Source organism: Leptodactylus fuscus, chromosome 6 (genome assembly GCF_031893055.1).
Source record: "Leptodactylus fuscus isolate aLepFus1 chromosome 6, aLepFus1.hap2, whole genome shotgun sequence".
NCBI classification, from domain to species: domain Eukaryota; kingdom Metazoa; phylum Chordata; class Amphibia; order Anura; family Leptodactylidae; genus Leptodactylus; species Leptodactylus fuscus.
The window spans coordinates 151,875,891-151,898,551 of NC_134270.1; the positions used below are offsets into that span (position 1 = coordinate 151,875,891).

Below are 22,661 nucleotides of genomic sequence, written 5' to 3' on the forward strand. Positions count from 1 at the left end.
CCAACTTTCCTTGGATAGGATCTGTCTGTGCACATTGTGGTACAAAAGCTATAGCAAACCACCAATACAGCTTCACATTGAGGATGGCGTCATCAGCGGAGCTGGTGTAAGCGGCCATTTTCTTGTAGCCTGGGCATGCACAGTAGGCTCTGCCCGAGGCCTAGAAGATTAAAAGCCAGGATGGAAGACGACACAGGGAGAGGCCATTCCAGACGAACATGGAGGCGTTGCTGGAGATTTCTCTCGCAGTATTGGAGACATCCCCAGTGCTGTTTGAGTGCTAGGGACCGCCCCCAGTGCCGTGAGAGAACTCATTTGCATGTTTAATAAAACCGGGATTTCTACCGAACGGCGGTGCGGAGAAGACATCTAAATGTAGGAGACGAATAGACTTTCTTAAGGCTATCCCTATGTGTTATCAATAAAAAAAAGGATATCCAATGATAGGATCCCTTTAATATGAGATGGGTGGGGGTCTGACAACCAGCAAACCCATGAACAACTCTTCTCAGCACAGTATACAGAGCAGGCAGCAGAGTAGTGGCCATGCTGCGCTACTGCAGCACCAGTCCTGAGAATGAGAGATGTGCTGCAGCCATAAAGAGAAAAATAACATGGTGATAGCATTGTAGTATAGCAAATCTATGTGAGCGGTTCCCTTTAAGATCTTGTGGTATTTGGTCACCCACAAGGTTGTTAATAACATTTCTGCGTGTTTATGTGGAATAATAGTGTGTGCGGTGTTATACTAAAGCTGGTGTACGGCTCTGAAATATGGAAGTGTGGACAGTGTGAATGAGACCTAGTGACAGAGCGTCCGACCACTGCTGCTTAGCCCAGAGAAAGCAACAATGTCTTAAGTATTTATGGCCGATTTATGGTCAACCACTAGAATGTAATAAGTAAGGTTGTAGTGGCCATTATATAGTACATAGCGGAAGTATTCACTTTAATAGAACAAAGCTGCAGTACGGCCACTAGGAAAAGTTCATTATACTGAGCAGGAACCAGCCTGTAACCTCCTGTGAATTTTGAGGAGACACCAGCGATCGCGTAAGCACTATGGATTCTCGACTCCTTCATCAATAAGAATACCAAGAATGGTTGCTCTTGGGCCTCAATGCAGAATTTGTAATACCGCCTTCACTTGCCAAGTGCTCTCTATAACACCTCATATTGTTACATGGCCTTTGTGTCCTTTCAGGTTTCAGGGAATTGCTGCCGCTATAGCTTCACCCATGGGATTGCCAAGTTTCAGAACAGTCTAGGACAGGCCTATCCTTAGAATAGGTAGTAAGCTTTGAGGACAGATATAGACCTTGTCTCTTAGGCCCGGTTCACATCCGCATTCTGGTTTCCATTTGGGAAGTCTGCTTGGGGACCCTCCGAATGGAAACCTATCTGCATAAAAAAAGCCCACGGATCCCATAGACTATAATGGGGCTCAGTAACCACACGAAAAATGTGGAGAGAAAAGTGTTGCTTGCAGGACTTTTCTCTTTGCATTTTTCATGCAGAGAGGGGAACGGAATGATCTGAACGCAGACGTGAAGCGGGCCTGACATAAAATTTCTGTGTCTTGCCTCAATAAAGTGCTTTATGCAGTCTCCTAAGTAATGGATCAATCCTCTAATCTCTTGCATAATTCACAGGTTTTCTCATCGCAAATTCCACGTATCCCATATTATACGTAAATCTTCTCAGCCAATATCCATGGGTACATTTTCTGTAAACTTATGTCGCATTCCAATAAAGAGATTGTTTTCTTAACTATAAATAGGGTGGCATTTATTTTTTTCAGCTAAGGCTCTATTTCCTGAAAGCAAAACATAATAAAACATGTAATTAAAGGCTGACAATGACAGGAAGAGCTATCCTGGGGTGCAGGCAGTAGGGAAAATCTACCAGAGAGCTGTGGCCGGCCTATTTTGAAAGCAGGGAGTGAGAGTAAGGCCAAGAGGTGTGCGGAAAACAGAGGAGTTTATAAAATGAGCAAAGAGGTGCGTGCTGGATTCATAGTAACCTTCAATTTACCAGGGAAAGCAAGGTGAGCAGCTGGCACCCTGGAGGTTTACTGGAGGTAATCGCGTGCGCCCGGCCGTCCTCAGCAGGTCAGTATTCTCAAGCTGAACACTTAGTATTACTGGCAGCCTGGCATGGGAAGGACATTGTACTGAGATCATGTCCAGACTTGCAGATCACTTGTAGAACATGTCAAGACACCTTTAGAGTAATTAAAATTCAATTTTCTGAAATTTAATGTAATCTGTTAAAGACGTTTCAGATCCCATAAATGTTGCCAATAATTGGATTTTAATCTGATGCATGTGGTGCTGTTCATCCACAATGTGCACCTGTTGTACAGCGGATGGCTACTGTATATGGGTTTTATTTTTCAGGATGGGGGTAAAATAGTCAAAGGTTTGGCCCTTAAAGGGTTATTCAGCTTCTAAAAATAATTTGCAAATACATCCACAGCAGTGCTAAATCCTCACTGTTCCCTTGTGTACCCTTTGTTTTGCTTTATTTTACTTGCTGCTCCTTGTTTCACTGTTATTTACATGCAATAATTCTGTGGACAAATTACATTTCCCAGGATTCATCTGCCTGCTCTCACTCTCTGTGTACTCCTCCCTTCTCCACTCTCTCCTGCAATGTAATGACAGGTAATAAATCGCTCCCACGTACAAAGTCACGTGCTGCTGGGACGTTTTGTTTCCCGGCCACCCTGCTCACAGGGAGGGGTAGTGAGCTTGTAAATGGAACGTCACAGTTGAGGTTAATGATCTGAAAGTAAATCATATAAACAGTGAATTTAGAGAGGGTATGGAAATGTGTTGTATGGATGCATCCTGATGTTTGACCTATATTTAAGATTAAAAAAAAATGGATAACTCTTTTAAGAGAAGACTACATATATTTACCTACATAGTTAGGTGGAAGAGTCATAGGGCTATTGTTGCAGCCATTGTAGTCTCAGGATTGGTATGGCTTCCAGAAGTCAGACCCCTCCAGTCATAAAATGAAGGCATATCTGGACGTCGTGCTATGATTTTCTAAGATACTAACACCCCTGGCAGATACAGAAAGTGCCCCATGAGGTCAGCTTTATGTATATTTCCCAGAATTGGCCATGGAGGGGAGCCGCAGACCCCTTGTCCTCTGGATTGTTGGAATGTTAATTCTGTGAAGAATCGGCACAACGTTCGCCTCTCATTGTCAGTCTGCTATAAATAAAGCATGGAGCCTATAAAAGTGGTGTCACCCGTGTGATGTGAGCGGGATGAAGGCTAGAGGTCACGGCCTTCACTTGCCAACCACAGCAGGCCACTAGTCTGTGTAATGCTCTTCTGACAGCGACAACAATGGGGACTTTCTTTCTGAAATGATTCACAGATGAAGTAAAGCCGGGTAATAGTCTATTTTCTGATAAATGCCTCGCACTGGTGAAGCCGATTCACCCTGTTATTTCATTCCGTTTTTTCTTCTTTTTTTTCTGGATTTCTATTATAAATTCTCCCTTTTCCTACACAAGCATCATTATTGTGTTATGTGGCCCTCTTGTCACTTCTGTTTTTTTTTTAATCGTTTCTTCTCTTTACTACTTGCCTGTGCTATTACCATTAGATGTATATGCTTCTCTGACTATTTTTCTTGCTTACGTCTTCTGTACCAGACATTGGATGGGAGTCATTTGTTAAATAAAATGTACCGGTGTCCTTTGTCTATCTGAGACATTATAGGGGAGCTCCTATGCTCAGATGGTGCAGTTGTGCCACAAGTTTTTCCATTGAAAAGCTCATGTGTAAACACTTTTTCCCATTAATCATCCTATAGGGCCTAAGGGGTCCTACAGGGTCTAAAGTCTGCATCTTTGACAAGGTCATCGACTACTCAGCAGTATATACTAGGTCATATGACATATAAAAATGTGATGGAGGCTACTATATTATGTATCCTGGGGGCAGTCGGGGCATAGCTATAGGTTGTGTGGATGATACCTAGCCGTCGGACTGTGAATATAATGAATATTCATGAGCGGCTATTTAGTTAAGATGCACAGAAGGAAGTCATGACAGTGTGAGTTATATCAAGACCATAACACTCATAAGGTGCACTAATATTTATGATATCTTTCTAAGGTTCTGTTCACACTTTCAGCGTGGTTTCCACTGTAACAAAATCTCTGACAGCAGTGCTAGATCTGTCACACTAATGGTACCTGAGAGACCTCATTGACTTATAATGTGGTCTACTGGGTTTGGTTGAAGTGTCCATCCATGGGGTTGTCCAGACCTGATCCTTTTCTCCACCTGTCCATAGGATTTATTCTATCCCGTTAGTTGGTCACACATTTTTGCCCGGAAGCATCGCTATGTAGTGGACGGGGCTGCAGCTTCACCCCTATTACATGAGTAGGAGCCGCTTCATGTGCTCCCCGTCCTCGGCTGTAACTTTAGGCTTCCAGGTCTGTGATGCCATACACCTACAGATCACAGTATGTTAACCTATCTGGTGGGTAGGTTGTCTGTATGAAAATTCATTTTGGGGACAAAAAAATCCCTTTAACAAGAAGAATAGTGCTGCATGCTGTTCTATCACATCTCCATAGACCCAGCCTGACATGACTGCTACCAACACTTGATGTTTTTTGGTAATGGTGTAAGCCATGTTCTGAGCTACTTTCAGCTCCCAGTGTTTCTACCCCCTCTGTTTCTCTCACTGTCCGTGGTATTAACACAAATGTATCATCACAAAAGCTTGATTGTCGCCCTTACCCCAGCTCCATTTATCAGGCTACTGTTTCCTGTTGTCCACATTCGGCTGGTTCCACCCTGCTCAGCCTCTGCCAGGCAATTGTGTGAGAATTGAGTTGGGAACAGTACAAGAATCCCATTGTTGTCATAATCTGACAGCGGATACACAAAGGGCCGAGTGTGAAGGACTAGTTCAGAGCTGTTCTGACATCACAAGTCTCTCCATAGCTTTCCTGGTTTCTCCAGTTTAATGAACTTCACGTCTCCAGGGATTCTAAAATAGAACAGAGCACTGCCATTATGTAAGGGATGGAGACTGTCTAGTAACGCTCCGTGTTCATGTGTCGTTTCAAGGGTTGTAGCTTTAACTATATCATATTTGATGGTAAAATACAATAGTCAAAGGATCGCCAAACTGAACGAGAATGATATACTGAATGAGAATGAGATACTGAACTAGTAAGATATACTGAACTAGAATGATATATACTGAACTAGAATGATATACTGAGCTAGAAAGATATTTAATGAACTAGAATGATATATACTTAACTAGAAAGATATACTGAACTAGAAAGATATACTGAACCAGAATAATATACTGAACTAGAAAGATATACTGAACCAGAATAATATACTGAACTAGAATGATATACTGAGCTAGAATGATATACTGAATGAGAATGATATACTGAACTAGAATGATATACTGAACAAGAAAGATATACTGAACTAGAATGATATATACTTAACTAGAAAGATATACTGAACTAGAAAGATATACTGAACCAGAATAATATACTGAACTAGAAAGATATACTGAACCAGAATAATATACTGAACTAGAATGATATACTGAGCTAGAATGATATACTGAATGAAAATGATATACTGAACTAGAATGATATACTGAACAAGAAAGATATACTGAACTAGAATGATATATACTTAACTAGAAAGATATACTGAACTAGAAAGATATACTGAACCAGAATAATATACTGAACTAGAAAGATATACTGAACCAGAATAATATACTGAACTAGAATGATATACTGAATGAGAATGATATACTGAACTAGAATGATATACTGAACTAGAATGATATATACTGAGCTAGAATGATATACTGAGCTAGAATGATATATACTGAACTAGAAATATATACTGAGCTAGAATGATATATACTGAACCAGAATGATATATACTGTGCAAGAATGATATATACTGAACTAGAAAGATATACTGAGCTAGAATGATATATACCGAACTAAAAATATATACTGAACTAGAATGATATATACTGAACCAGTATGATATACTGACCTAGAATGATATACTGAGCTAGAATGATACTGAACATGAATGATATACTGAGCTAGAATGATATAGTGATCCAGAATGATATATACTGAACAAGAATGATATACTGAACTAGAATGAGATATACTGAACTAGAATGATATATACTGAGCTAGAATGATATACTGAACAAGAATGATATACTGAACTAGAATGATATATACTGAGCTAGAATGATATACTGAACAAGAATGATATACTGAACTAGAATGATATACTGAACATGAATGATATATACTGTACAAGAATGATATATACTGTACAAAAATGATATATACTGAGCTAGAATGATACATAGAACTCTTATAGACCCATAAGACAGACAGACTTAAATTGATGTCCACAAAGCAAACATTTCGTGTTGCTTTTACAGATCTCCTATAATCTGTGACCATGATTGTGCTTATTGTTATAAGGCAATAAAACTAACTTGAATGTATTTTATGTATTTCCGCCATTAACCACAATTATGGTATTGAAAATATAATTCTGTTTTATTTTGCTAACACCATTTATATTGTTTCTTTTATACAGGTGGCAACCCATTCCTGGAACCAAGGCAGCCATGCTAGTGAAAGTTAATAGCTTGAGACAGATCCCAGTACCTCCGGCCTGTACACCTCTTCAGAGCAGCAACCCAAAAAATTCTTTAGGCAAAGCAGCAGGGTATGCCCATGTTCAGGCCACCTCTATGCAAGCAAAATCTGATGCAAAACAATCAATGCAAGTAAAGAAAACCGACAATGGTGGATTCTGTCTTGTCTTGACTAATGGGGCCACATGTCAAACCCCACAGAGGACTCCTACAGGGACACTGCAACCCTCCTCCCCCAGGTATGGCTCTCCACCACCTATATATGATGAGCCATCTTTAGATTCTCCGATTTACGATGAGCCTCCCGCAGAGATGGACTTTGAGAACATGACTGTACGATCGCTTTCACCGCCAATATCTCCAACCAATAGTCTGCAGAGTCATTCACAGACTCCAAAACTTTTACCCTACCCCAATCATTCTAGTAAACACAAGAGGAACCCATCTGCTACTGAATACAGCCCAGCAGGTAGGGAATATATTAAGCACATGGTCAATGTTGACCAAACCTCCAAACAGACAGTTTCTCCCACTGGATCTCTTGACGCCCCTCCTAAACAGCAGCCTGGCCCGTTGGCCTTAAAAGACAGCTTTAAGCATTCATGGAGGGTCTTGGAAGCTAATGTCCTTAAAAACATGGAAGCTCATCATAACAGGCAAAACAGTCTTCCTCAAGACTACCCCACTGTGGTGAGCCAACAGGACTCTGGTTATTCCACAGGACCCTCTCCTAGCCTGAGGAAACGGAAAGGTAGAAGACAAGGGACAGTTCAGACACGGCCTGGGTCAGTGGGCAGCAGCAGTGAACTCAATGCACTAAACGATAAACTAATCGCAGAGATGAGGTCAGTAGTCTGCAGAACGACAGCGGTAAGGGGCAGCAAGACGAGCCTAGACACAGACATGATAGAAAACATTGCCCCAGACAATAACAAGGTGCGCTTTCAGACTGAATCCTTAAAAAACTGTATGGGCAGGGGGTCAAGGGACGACCTCACGTCAAGCAGTAGGTCTTTGTACAGACCTGGAACCGAGACGAGAGACTATAAAGCAGAAGCAGTTGCTCAGCCCGAAGTGGTACGACAGAAACGGACCTATGAGAAGATGGACTTCATGGAGAAGAAGGTCACAAGCCAGATAAGTTTACTCTCAACAGAATCAACGAGAACAGCATCGCAGGTACTCCATTACTCTCTATACATATCAGCAGTGAGTGACATATAGGAATTGGCACAACCCACTCCTTGTATGACCTGGCACACTGACAGTGTGAACACCAAATTTTAGGTTGTGCAAAGGGGTTATACCATTAAGCAAACATAAATTGCTAATCTTAGGTCTGATCGTTGAGACCCCTGCTGATCCTGAGAATGCAGCTGTGGGGAAATGTGAATCAACCCCATGATGGACAGAGAGGTGCCTCTGATCCCTTTAGCTTCAATGGGAACATCGGAGATAGCCAAAGTACAACAGTCAACTATCTCTGGCACACCCATTGAAATGCAGGGGCGCATCTATATCCACCAGGAAATTGGGCATCTTTCTCTTCAACTGAATTCTGGGTAAACACTCCTATTTTTAGCATCAGTGAGGGTCTGACCACTGACAATAATCTTGTGGATAGAGGATAATGGTATGGATAGATTGGGGGGTAAGCTGTAAGATTACCTGCCTCAAAGCCTGTGTTGTAAAGTGATAATTTATATCAACACTTACTGTCCTGAGATTTGTCACTGGTGAGATAGATCCGCAGCCTCATGTACGGAGTAGCTGAACTTGTTCCATGAGGTGATTGTTGTTGCCTTAGGTGTGGTCATTTACTTTACCCTGCAGGAGGGATACACCAAATATTTCAAGGTAAAACACATCAGGTTTTCACAGTTTATGTTATGGTCACTGTCAGATTTATCTGTTCAAGATGTTCAGGTTAAGCCGGTTATCAGTTCCTTGGTTATAGCTGAAAACAGGATATGTTGTGTGTATGGACGTCTCCGTTAGAAACAATGTAAGGGCTATTATTATGTCCTACATCCTTTCCTATAGACATCCTCTCTAGTATTAGTTATCACATAAACTGGACATTTTCAACTTTTTCAAATGTTTTCTTTTCCATTGTTTGTTTCCATTCACTGACAAGAAGCAGAAATCTAGAAAGTGACCAAAATAAAAATGGAAAGTCTAATCGTTCCAATGAATGTCCGAATATGATGAGTAAGATTGATGTCCATACAGCCGGAAACCCCTAGAACTATTACAATAAATAACGCTCTTTTGTGAGCTGGCAGTCATGATAACATGGAGATGCCGGCGGTGACCTTCCAGGTCTCTGGCCATTCCCTGCGCTTTGTACTGCACTTCCTTAGGGTAACTTCCTCTCCGGCCGCCTGTACATCATTTACTTGTCATCTCATCTTGTTCTGACATTGTATTTGTTGGTGCGTACAGTCCTCTACACAAACCATTATCCATCTGGTGACCGATATCTGTCACTTGGGTTAATAAAATGAATCTTATATTACAGTTTGTTTAGACTCAGACCTGGTATATAAAATAATCTGCACTAGAAGTCTGTGTGTTGTAACAGATCACTATCTATACATTATAGAAATCTCTTACCATGTTCATACTGACAACTGAGGGCCCCAAGCACACGACTGAGTACATCCGATGTGGAGCTGGTTGGATATGAATGTGGTCAAATGACATCCAAATGCTTTTCGTGATGCATTCACATGATGGGGGCTCCAATTCCATTCTGTTCATCAAACAAAATGGATCGAAAGCCCCCATAGATATTATGCATAGTGGGAAGAGTGTCATAGTAATGCATGCCCCACATCGGATACACACTCAGTCATGTGCATGGGGTCTAAACCTTACAATAGTGTGATAATTACTTCCTGTTCTGTAGAGATCACTTCTCAGTAGTCTTCTGATTATCCTCACAGAATGGTAAGACCCATATATAGGTAACACAGGATCCTTCATTTACATTAGGTGATGATCACACCTCTCCCTGAACAATTCACAGAGTATGCCCACAACACCTTCCTATTAAAGCTAATAGGTTGTTTTATGACTGAAGTTTCTTAGGTCCAAGTGATTGCTTAAGGGCCTGTTCACACATCAGAAAGTGATAAGGAATTTGAGGTGGTCTTCCTCTGTAATTTTTGGCCTTGTGCATCCCATGGCAGAAAGCCAAAGCAGAGCTTCAGCTTTCCACCATAGGTTTAGGCCCAGACACAATGTGCACACGTTTCGACCAGTCTGCAGGAAAGACGAGCAGAGCGCTTATCTTTTTTTCCCCAGCACCTGCATTAGTCTGTGCCCCCCCATTGAAAGCAATAGGAGACAAGATCAGGATGGAATGAGGAGCTGATTTTGATTTGGAATCCACCATAAAATCGGCAAACTTGCCATATGAATGAATTGCTATTCACCTCTCAGGCAAGATGTCTGCCCTATAATCCTATACAGAACACATATGTAATAAAAGAATATTTTTCATCATATGTTTTAATTTCTCAGAACATACAAAATCCCTGTTAAATTCTACAGTATATCCCCTTGTCGGTGAAGGTTTTTTCTCTTCTCCCGATGTCTGGTATACGGGTATATTATTAGAGCGCTTCCCTATTTGTGAAAATTCTTTTACAATGCGGTGGATTAGGGCCAGGCTTAGCTCAATCCTGGTTTTCTGCAGTGGGGGTAATTTAGGGAAATAACTAGGGGATCTGTTAGTTATGTGCTTAGTTTTAATCCATTATTAGCACATTTTTCTAATATACAAGCAGACTGAGATGTTACGTAGCAGTCACTATAGCATGGCAAAACCACAAGTGGCCAAGACAATGTTAGTTACACGTGTTACCACTGATTTAGCCATCCGCCTCTCTGTTATTTGGGTCCCCCAATGGACCCCAGCAATGCAGAGGCGACGCTAGTGTGAACCTAGTACAAGACTGTTGTTGTTTTTCTATTTTGTTCCTTTTACAATGACTCTTGAAGTAATGTTGTGCTGAATAATTCCCATCAATCTGTTCAGTCCCTGACATATAAGCAGCTGGCTGGAGATACATCCTCTATTTCTGGATACAAGTATACATTTTATTTACACTGATCTTGTTTTCTCTTTTAGTTAGAGCTTATGACTGGTTATGTCTATATTATTAGTTTTCTTATCTAACCAGTTAAGTTTAGTGACTTTTGTTTCCAGGATAATATAAGAAAATCCCTCCCTACTTGCTCTAAACTCCTTTCTCCTTATTGCAGAGCGGAACTCTAGAGGGGAATCCTACATGTGACAGTCGAGGACAGGCAACCTTTGGATCTGGGTACCAGTTTCCTTACACTACTCTGAAGAAACCACTTTCCCAAACCAGCATGGCGGACTGGGCTTCAAAGAACCTCAACATGCACACACAGGGAATCTTCCGCAGGAGGATCTCAATCTCCAATATGCTGTCTTGGAATGGCGGGTCCATCAAGAAGCCCATGCTGATCACTAGTAATCGAGTCATCAAGAAAGAAGCTTGTGAGATGTTCAAGCTAGTGCAGGTTTATATGGGAGACCGTCAGGGCCGGACAGACAGAAACCAAGTGGCTTTAGTGCTGGTGACTAAATGTTGGACGGTGCAAGGTCTGCGGGATGAACTGTACATGCAGCTGGTCAGACAGACCACTAACAACATGTCTTACAGAAGCCTGTCTTTAGGATGGGAACTTATTGCCATCAGTTTGGGTTTTTTCTCCCCATCTCCAAAGTTTCAGTCCTACTTGGAAGGTTACATCTACAGACATCTGGAAGACGCCAGTGACCAAAACAGTAAGTGTTCCTGTGTAATTTATCCACTGATCTTGCTTGTGATTTCTTAGGTATCTAGAACGTTCTATTGCATATTATATGAACTGAATGTAGGAAAGAATGTGTCCACAAATAAGATCTAGGTCACGTACTGATCTGCCTAGTTTCATTGGAAGAACATTTCTGTAAGGGAGGATTGCTGGAATGTGTAGTTTGATAAGGAATGAATACTACGATTGTAGATCACGTCCACGGTAATAAAGAGATACTTCCTCGCTGATGCTGTAGTTATTGTAACATGGATGTCATATTACTTGTTAAGGCCCCGTTCACATTTGTATTCAGGTTTCCGTTCGGGAGATCCGCAAACAGAAAACGAATCCACATAAAAAAGTGGTTACCTAAAGAAACCAGCAGACCCCTTAGACTATAATGGGGTCCATGTGGTTTCTGCTCAGTTTCCACCCAAAAAAATGCGGAGAGGGGAATGGAATTCCTGAATGCAGTAGAAGTGCTGGTGTGAACAGAGCGTAAACTTAACAAAAAGTTATACTCTCCTTGCCTCACCTCTCCTGGATATCCTTGTGGTATCTGGCAGTTCCCCGCTATCCTCTACAGGGCTCTTCCAGCCTCTGACTGATGTCACACATCCCTGGGTCACCCCTGAGTCCCAGTTACGTGCTATGATGCCATGACCCAGCGTCATTACATCAGTATGCCCAATCACCGGCCTCAGTGGTGACACCCCCCCCCCCCTTCCCGAGGTGCGTGACCTCAGTCAGAGGCCTGGGGACCGCAGGATGCCCAGCAGAGGTGAGACAAGGGGAGTACAATCCTTTATTTTTACTTGCCTCCCCCTGGACCTCAACTTATACCCCAGAGTATAATAGTAGCACTTCCAATTCATATCAAGCAAGTTTGGTCCAAAGCAAAGTGGAGGGCAGAACCTCATGAATATTAGTTCAGCCATCTCTACTAGAGATGTGAACTGAAGCTCCTGGACCAATACAAACACTGTACAATGTGCTCGGTATATTATTAGTCCGTGTAGACAAGGTGCGACCGATCCCTCAGCACCTGCCATTGCTTTTTCTGTGTTTGTCACCATCAGACGTATAATAAAGTAGATGTTATGTTCCACAGGTAAATATTACATGGTGCAGATGTTGTTGGCAGACAGCAGACTCTGTAATCTGCTGCCCGTCTATAATCCTCCTTGTAATGTGGGTGCTGCTATGACCTAGCCATAAGAATACACTTATAAAGTGTCTCTTACTATTTATAACCATTGTAATTATATAGAAACCTTGTATCTGGAGCAAACATATGGGAGGAAACATTCCAGGAGGCCTGAGCGCTGCTCCTAAAACATGGAGATGGAGATCTAGATAGTGGGGTTCACATATAGAAGTCAGATTCTTTTCATGAAAGAAGGTGTTGGGATTATCCACCAGCCATTATAGCTGCAGTACCAAAACCTGCCACTTAATATTGTATGGCAAGTGAGCAGCCTGGTGAACCTTACGCAAACAACAAATCTGTGGGGGTCTCGCCTAGGGGAACGTCACAAATTTAATATTGATGACCTTTCCCAAGGACAGACCATCAATATTAGAAACTGGATAACCCCTCTAAGATAGGTCAATATTATCAGCTCAGTGCTGGTTCCTTCCTATTAAAGTACATGGGGCCAGTTGATTGCGGGGGTGCTGGTCCCCCACCAAACTGATCCGGACCTCCATTACATACGAGAAAAGTTTAGGCTAAGGCTAACTACTCACGACCACGATGGGGTCCTAGTGGTTGGATGCCCACCAGTGGATTGGTGATGACTTGTTATTACCAGAATCCCCCTTCGTCATATTTTTGTTATATCTTTTATTTCTCTGTTATTAGCAGTAATAATAAGTTGTCTTTTTTGTTATCTTATTTGCTATATTACTTTTACTTACATTCTCCATGTGCCAGGAGATGTAAAAAAATAAATTATATATATATATAATATATAATAATATAATATTTCTAGTAGGTATACTGTATTAACGCTATGTCAAAATAAGAAGCATTTACACAGTATGAGGTGTCCAAACACATCAGATGAACTGCAGCTGAACATTTGTGGCACCAGCGGACGATCTCATGTATATGGGGGTTTCTTTCATGCAGGGAAGATGGCTCAGGCATGTCAGATTTGAACATGTCCAATCCTTTTGCTCTTAAGGGTGACAAGGCTTCCTCCTCTCCCTTTATGAATACACGCAGTTTCAGACAATCTGAGTGTGCTTGTTTATGGGGTTGTCGGAGAGAATAGCTGTCGATCTAGTATTCGCATACTCAACATGGCTACCACAGTTTATAGGTAGGATACCAGTCTATGTATAAAAGACTGAATTTCAGAACTGGAGCGCACAATGCACCAATATACAAGATGTGTATACATTGCTAGGTACTATTCCGTTATCGGGCCAGCAGCAGCGCAGTTCAGCAGCAGCTTTCGGGACAGCAGTTCAGCAGCGGGAATTACAATGACATCCGAGGACTGCTGGCCCGATGCTTGTGCCCAGTAACCAGTACATCGATGACCCCCCTCCCCCATCCTTCTCCTCCTGCCAGTGCTGCCCCCCAGCTCTCCTTACATCTTCCCCGTACCCTCTCCCCGCCACACGACTAGGCCTCACCTCAGCGCTAGTACCGAGACCGAAAGGAAAGACACCGGGGCTCAATCCAGGCCCTGACAAGAAACACGCCGACTATAGGAACGGTGAGCTACAGCGAGCCGGAGGGACAAACTTTCTGCAGCGTCCGGCGGCTATCTAGTAGCATTCATTGCTCAAGATTTACGGTGAGGCCTATTACAGGGAGAGGGTACGGGGCAGATGTAAGAAGAGCTGGGGGGCAGCACTGGAAGGAAGAGGAGGATGAGGGCATCGATCGATGTACTGCCTACTACACACAAGCACGGCCTCTATCATCGGGCCAGCATCGGCTTAGTCATGTGGCGGGGAGAGGGTACGGGGTAGATGTAAGGAGAGCTGGGGGGCAGCACTGGAAGGAGGAGGAGATGGAGGGGGGGTCATTGATGTACTGGCTACTGGGCACAAGCATCGGGCCAGCAGTCCTCGGATGTCATTGTAATTCCCGCTGCTGAACTGAACTGCTGTCCCGAAAGCTGGTGCTGAAATGCGCTGCTGCTGGCCCGATAACGGAATAGTACCCATTGCTATAGTATTGCTTGTTTTATATTAGTTATTGTGTTACGTAGCCTAAGACTTCTGCATGATGTACAAGCTATGTGAGTCTAACACGGAGTGTAACATAAATTGTGGGAAATCCAACTAACCTACTAGCCTGCCTATGCCTGCAAGTGATTATAGTCTGCCATTGTAAACCTGTGCTGTGAAGATCTAACCTAACATCTTCATTACCATAATCTGTACATACATATCATCACCTGCCTCTACTTGCCAGCGCTAAGCTTTGGATGAGAAGGTAAGGATGTCAGATCTCTATCCCATGTACCTTCAGGATCCCGTACTGTAATGCTCACATGTATAGAGGAAGACGTAAATGTTACTGAGCACATACAATAACCACATAACTAGACCTGTCACATCTGTGGACACCTTTAAAGGATTTGTCCACTTTTAGGACAATAGGAGTCTGTCATGTCCAAAATGTGTAGCAAGCCGATAATGGGAGAAGAAATATAGAAGAGATGATCCACTTTTTATAGTTATGTAAATCAGCCTTGAAGTGCACCAGGGGCGGGGCCTTCTTTGTCTTTGGCTCTCCTCGCCAATTGCCACCTAACTCCACTCTTTTAGCCATGATCGATATTTTCAGCCTCTGTCGGCCTCATGGCGGTCGGTAGCCAAATCTAGTAGTCAGACTCCGCCCCTGGTGCACTTGAAGGCTGATTTTGTATTTCCATAAATAGATGATTATCTCTGCATTGCTTCATCAGTTTGTAACCACAGAGGTAGGTACAGTATTTAAGGCCTCTACCTGGCACTATTATTAACTAGGGAGCCATTTTGGACTTTACACACTCCCTTTAAAGGGAACCTGTCAAGTCTTTTTGACCCCTTAGATGAGCCTCAGCATGTTTAGCATAATTTATGCAGCATATTTTGCCAAATGCAAGTATCCCAGTAACTAGTCATAGAGGGACTAGATCTAGTCAAGCTGTGGCACCCCATTGGATGTGAGGTGTGATCCTCCTGGGCTCTTCTGTCATCTCCTGTGATATATTGGATTATTTTCTCCAAGATGGGAGAATGTACATCTGACTTCAGGAGGCGGCACGTGTGCACGAGTCTCCTGAGGCTGAAGCACTATGGCAGCTGGACTGACACATGTGCCAGATTTCCGGATGCATTCAGGAGGCCGCAGATTCATACCAAAGCTTAGGACTATGTCAGCCATTCCTTACCGACCCAGTCTCTGCCCCCATTACTAGTTACTTGTGTATTAACATCAGACACTTTTCAGGACTAACCTGCTTATTGGGGTATATGGTAACAAAGCTCTTCACATTGTGCTAGACATGCTGGAGCTTGTTCAGGGGCTCAGTCACCTAAAAGGTTCCCTTTACATAACTTTTCATTACACAATGGATAATGTTCTGATGTGCTTTGTGTTCATTTCCTCACAATTTCCATGAACTTAACCATCTGTACACAGAATCCTTGTTGTCCTCATTCAGGGCCTGAACTTTGGTCCCAGCCTCGTCCTACTTTTACACAGCTGACGCTCGCCCACCGCATCTGCACTGCCGAAAAGTCAAGAGGTCCCCATTCACATCAGATACTCAGCTGAACCGAGTGAAATAGCTGAGTTAATCCAATACACATTTATTGTGAATGGCCAACCTTATACATCTTCAGAAGCCCTCTAAGTACAGTGAAGTCTTATAGACTTCTAACAGGACCCTTTGGGCTCTGCAGAGGTGTTAGTTGTTTTGGCGGAATAAATAGGCCTGCATGTAGTACTATTTATTTTTTATTTTAACAAGTCAATCCCTATCCCTAGGGGGTAGGGATCCTTCCTTCTCTAATCTCCTGCCACTCATTTTCCTAAGCTTCCTATGTCAGTCTTTACTTCTTGGACGTTATTGATTGGCTGAGTGGAGATCGGGAAATGGAGACCGGTAGGGGGCCCAGTATACACTGGCATAGGAGTAGAAGCAATGGAAGCCTAAAAAAAAATTTTAGCCATGGGGCAAATCATTTAATTTGTCACTCAAAAAATTAAGAAAAGTAAAATCATCTTCTTACATTGAATGGAGTCTTCACACTTTTGCAGACATGGGCCTACACAGAAGATTGTAACACTGAACAAGGGGCATTAGTATTTTGGAGTCTAATGCAAGATGACAGGAGGACACTCGGTTTTGGCTTTATTTTCCCCAGAGTGACTGTGGGGTAATCCTTCTCCAGGCTGTCCATCCATTCACCAGGGTTGTGCTGACATCTGTAGCGTAGCCGGACAATCTAACAAGTCGGCACATACAGGCGGCATTGGCACTTTTACTCTGCTGTTTAGTCCCAGTCTTACACCATGGCCATGTTTAGATCTCACGATCCAGCGATCTTCACAATGGTTCAGGAGCTAAACTAATGATTTCTGCTTGCAGTTCACCAGCGGATTCAGGACGCTCAGGAACTGAAGTCTAAGAAAAACTCTAAATCCCGGAAAAAGAGGAAGCAAAATGTGGATGAGGAGGAAGGTAAATACAGAAATCGCTTCACCTCCTGATACCTGGGTGATGTATTTCGGTCTGTGCCTGCTCTTGTGAAGATGCTCGTGTGTGACCCAGGAATGGACCTCTATCTGTTGTATTGTTTGTTTAGTTTTCTGATTTTTGTACTAACTTGTAACCGCATGCGTTTGATCATAGGGACAATATACACATAAAAGTTATTTTACAGGGCTTGTTCAGGTTTAAAAAACAAAATACTTGTCTGACAGCAGAATATAGAAATGACCAATATTTACCAGAGCCTGTATGTACGGCATGAGACCATTGAGAGCGGTGACTGGATTCAGTGGTGTCATGGACGTACAGGCATGTCTTCACTGCAGGAGAATAAAGAAATCAGTGGCAATGACCACTTGGGGTGAGGTCCTGGAGCTGTGGGGGGTTTAATAGGTGAGTATTATTATTATTATTATTATTATTACAGAACCTTACAGACTTATACGTTGCAGTCGCAGACACTATGCGGACAACACTCTGCACTCGCCTGATTCCAGGTGGACACATTGGGCAAAATGCACCGGCGTAATCTGTGACATAAACCTTTCTATCATATTATACGCCACCTTTATCAAAGAGATCGTGACTTTACAGAAAGGGGGTGCAAAACTCCGTCAACTGATAGGAGGTGTAAAGTCCGACTAGAAAGTCTAAGAATACGACAGATCTATCAAACCGCATCAGATACTTTGATAAATCTGTTGCAGATTAGAACTGTTTAGTCTAATACAGACCGTATTAATAAATCTGCCCCATTGCGTATGCAGCATGTTAACCCAGCCTGACACCGCCCAGATAGCGCCACTTGTGCTGAAGCCATGTAAGGGAACCTTCCTTTGATAAGGCGCAGTTGTCCATTTATTCATAAATATCCAAGAGGAATAACTGAGGAACATCACAGCTCGGAGATATGATAAAAGAGACTGCAGAGTTGTTATTTTATGGGGAGTGACTCCCGGGGTGCAGTCTGTAACTTCCACATCATGGGAAGGCAGATGTTCTTTCTGACACAGTCTAAACAATTCTTTGGCTTGCGCCCCGGTGTGTTTGCTCCAGGACAGATCCTTAATGATCACATTCATGGATCAGTTTTTGTTTCCCACATTTACAGGAAGTCTCTGTCAAGTTCCCTTTTTTTTCTCTTTTTGCTAGGTATTATTGTGCAGAATGATGGTCAAAAAGGGAACCTGACGGGAATCAACCAAACAGATAGATTCTTATGTCAATATTTTCTCCCAGCTTTTTATGGTATATATTTACAGCTGGGAGATGAACAATGACCCTTGTTCAGGAAGGTGCAGCCGCTGGTGCTGCCTTGTGACTGGGTCACATTAGTCTTGTAGTTTTATATTTCCTCCTCTTGTATCTCGCACCTTACTTAGGAATCAGGAGGCAGTCTCCTCCAGTTACGGAAGGTCAGAAAACTTAAGGAAAGCGAAAGAACCTGCTTTCCATATGTGTCCATATGCTTGTGTCTGAACGTGAGGTTAACTTAGCAGAAGACAGCAAGTGAGGCCAGAAGTCCAGTGTCAGACTGGGGTACCTGGGCCCCGCGGTGGAATTCATTCTAGGGGCCCACTATACAGATTACCCGCCTCTTTTTTTCAGTATTAGCTTGCTACCTAGCACTTGCTTTAGATTAAGGCCCTCTTAGCTCTGCGAGCAAGATGATTGGTGAGGGGGAACCCCGCACGTAATGATAGCGGAGAGACGGGGCCTAGGAGAAAGGTTGGTGGTTGACCAGCCCCTGTGCCTAGATGCCACCTCAGCCATCCAATGCATCTGTATGTAATAAACTGGTAGTTTAAACCATCTGCCGAGTTTATTATATGGGCGCATAGGCTGCGTGAGATGCCGTATGCCGTCTATTTGTATGTAGTGCTATGAGTATACTCTTGTAGTGTTTAGGGGCCCCTTAGCCCCACGGGGAGATTCACCTGTTCCCCTGGGGTCAGTCCAAGCCTGCAGACATCTAATTTCTCTACCTCCCCCGCTGCTGCTCTGACTTTCTATCCAGCTTTGCATTACACTATGACCCTGTAGGAGTAGAGCAGAGTCGCTGATGTTACAGAGAGCTGAAGAGACAGCGTACAGAAACTTCCAGCATCCCACTGCACTGTGCAAATGTAAACATCGGGGTGCCAGGGACCTGTTATATATTTGAATGAACAAAAAAAGTAAAGTAGTGGCTCACCGAATTTTCATGTGGTGGTCAAATCTTCCGGGTGCACGGCCAGAAAAATCCCGGACTCCTGGGATAATCAACAGTGTGTAGAATACAAAATGATCCAGTCCGCACTCCAGAGATGACCTTTTTCTAAAATTTAACTTTTAATTTTCCATGCGTAAAAATGGGTAAGTATAATACAAACAAAAAACGTGAAAGTGAAGACACAAAAGTGTTTTAAAATCCCATTATTCGAGACCTGGCTGACGCGTTTCCGGGTATGCTGTACCCCTTAGTCATAGCCTAACCCCATAGTCGGCAGGTTCTCTGGGTATAGAAAGGTTATAAACTGCAACATATTTAGCAATGTTACCTGACTTACATAACTGTGACAACCACACCATCGCAGCATAACTATATAAAGAATCTTAATTGCCATAAGGAGGCACAAAAAATGTCACGGCTACTTGCTAAATGTGGAGTAGATGGCAATGTAATGTGTATGGCCAGTATTAGTCTGATATACATTGCCCACACCTATAGGCCTTGTGTACCAGGTGATGGTTATATAAGCCTACAGTGAGCATACCTCATGCTTACTAACTGCATAGATGACCTGAATGATGTATAAGATTTACGTGTATTGGATCTCATGATATTTCCCTAATCTTGAATTTGGGATTCCAGAGTTTAGGATCAGACTGGCTCCGAACTTGAAGAACTGGCCTGTAAATGGAGTCATTGTCGTTGCCCTAATTTATTATTGCCTTGTGAGTTGCAGAATGTAAATGTAGGGTGTGTGCTGATATTCCTCTGGCATTGTCTGGACTTGGCCACATACTTCAGTGTGTTCACAGCAGCTCTGTTATTTATTACATGTGAAGATGATGATGATGACGGACTTTAGGATTTCTATCTCCTATTTCTTTTACTGTTCTGCTGTGTAGTATACATGGCTGCGTTGCGTCCTGTTACTGTGCACAGGCTAAAGCCACTTAATAACATAATGTCTCACGTAAATGGGTCAATAATCACTTTTCAAATAAAATGCAAGCAAAAAAAAATCTAATTTGGCAAAAACCATTGGTCTATCTGTTTCTGATCTCGCCCATCTTGAGATTGATAGGGTAGAAGGGCCATTGCAGTGTTCTTAAAGAAAACCTTTATGCAAAACGGATATATTTGGGGAAGGGATTAAGGCTTGGCATTCTGTACGCCAGTCTTATTCTATTCCCCTGCTGGTCATACCTGTGCGTGGTCTCTTAGTAACTCAGATACATTCCCATGTGCCAGAACCAAAATCTACGGCAGTCAGGACCTGTCACAGATATAATGCAGGTATAACACATAAAAAAGTGGCATAAAGAACAATGTGGCACAAGAAAGGGCCTGCACCAAATATGTAATACCCATCTATACCAGAAAACCGGTGTAGATGGGTTAGCAAATTCCCCCCACTGTGTTATACCTAGTCCAGGACCTGCAGGGGAAGTGCCTGAAACAGTGAATGTCTCTTTGGTGATTTTTAATCCCGTTTGTTATACTCTGCCCCCTTAGGCCCCGCACAATGGATAACACAGTGCATGAGTTGTAGCCAGAGCGTTCCCATCACACACCCGTCCTGGAGCGTGCGGTGCTATCATTTCCATCTTTATTTTTTAGCTCTGCTTGAAAACTAAACCAATACATACGACAACTTAGAGAGCTGAGAGTATATAGTCAGACACTTGTGACAGAGGTATATAGGTATACATCAGCCGCCTTCAGCACTCCAGCTCTTGTGAAACCACAACTCCCAGCAGGCTTGTTTGTCTCAGCTGTTCAAGGAACTACCACAGAAGAGAGTGGAGCATGCTGGGAGTTGTAGTTTCATGACTGCTGACTGGTCTGGTGGAGGCAGGAGCATGAAATGAACAGAACCTAACAGTAGCCAAACGCCACTAGTCGTATTTATGTATTTGATTAACATTAATATTACACAGCACACAACTTTCCTCCTTAACACTCTTTGCCATTATTCACCAGACCACTGCGCTCTTGTGAGGCCTTTACTGTCCGGAGTGTATTCTACATTGAGGCCTTCGCGTGTAATCCTGTGTTACTGGAGTTGTCATGGCTGCCTTTATGGTAACCACAAACATTACCCGTTATAAGGCAAATATGCTGGGCAGTTTGTGCCATCCAGAGACCACCTCATTGAGCCGTGTCCCAGTTCTCCCATTATTCTAGTACACATCCCAGTAGTGAGCTCACAGCACTGGTATGCAGCATCTCATTGTGTCCACTTAGAAGACTCATCTCAGTTCCTTAAGGATCTATTTCAGTCGCTGACACACCTATTCAGCTCGGTATAATGAATTACCGCTCTGTGACAAAGCCGCTTGTCACGCTTCCTTTTACTATTGTTACAGTTGTTGGGTGCATGGTTTCCAATGGATAAGATCATTCGCTATAATATTCTGGTTTGTACACTGGTCTGATATACATTATACACTCACCGGCCACTTTATTAGGTACACCATGCTAGTAACGGGTTGGACCCCCTTTTGCCTTCAGAACTGCCTCAATTCTTCGTGGCATAGATTCAACAAGGTGCTGGAAGCATTCCTCAGAGATTTTGGTCCATATTGACATGATGGCATCACACAGTTGCCGCAGATTTGTCGGCTGCACATCCATGATGCGAATCTCCCGTTCCACCACATCCCAAAGATGCTCTATTGGATTGAGATCTGGTGACTGTGGAGGCCATTGGAGTACAGTGAACTCATTGTCATGTTCAAGAAACCAGTCTGAGATGATTCCAGCTTTATGACATGGCATTGCATTATCCTGCTGAAAGTAGCCATCAGATGTTGGGTACATTGTGGTCATAAAGGGATGGACATGGTCAGCAACAATACTCAGGTAGGCTTTGGCGTTGCAACGATGCTCAATTGGTACCAAGGGGCCCAAAGAGTGCCAAGAAAATATTCCCCACACCATGACACCACCACCACCAGCCTGAACCGTTGATACAAGGCAGGATGGATCCATGCTTTCATGTTGTTGACGCCAAATTCTGACCCTACCATCCGAATGTCGCAGCAGAAATCGAGACTCATCAGACCAGGCAACGTTTTTCCAATCTTCATTTGTCCAATTTCGATGAGCTTGTGCAAATTGTAGCCTCAGTTTCCTGTTCTTAGCTGAAAGGAGTGGCACCCGGTGTGGTCTTC

General features: G+C 43.0%; 2 protein-coding genes across 4 annotated transcripts in view; one reads left to right on the forward strand and one right to left on the reverse strand.

The window, feature by feature from the left end:
- The window catches only part of CPNE1 (copine 1), a 340,171-nt gene that overhangs the window by 208,170 nt on the left and 109,340 nt on the right, over positions 1-22,661 (reverse strand). The gene's annotated exons all lie outside the window — the stretch shown is intronic.
- The window catches only part of LOC142208848 (rho GTPase-activating protein 39-like), a 74,472-nt gene that overhangs the window by 37,633 nt on the left and 14,178 nt on the right, over positions 1-22,661 (forward strand). Inside the window, exons 1-4 of one of the 3 annotated variants that reach the window (XM_075277611.1) lie at positions 1,840-2,111; positions 6,654-7,893; positions 10,987-11,539; positions 17,154-17,246. In XM_075277611.1, the coding sequence (XP_075133712.1) occupies positions 6,685-7,893; positions 10,987-11,539; positions 17,154-17,246 (1,855 nt within the window). In that variant the 5' untranslated portion in view covers positions 1,840-2,111; positions 6,654-6,684. Of the gene's footprint in view, positions 1-1,839; positions 2,112-6,653; positions 7,894-10,986; positions 11,540-17,153; positions 17,247-22,661 lie in introns of those variants that run through there. The other 2 variants (XM_075277609.1, XM_075277610.1) reach the window with 2 other exon arrangements.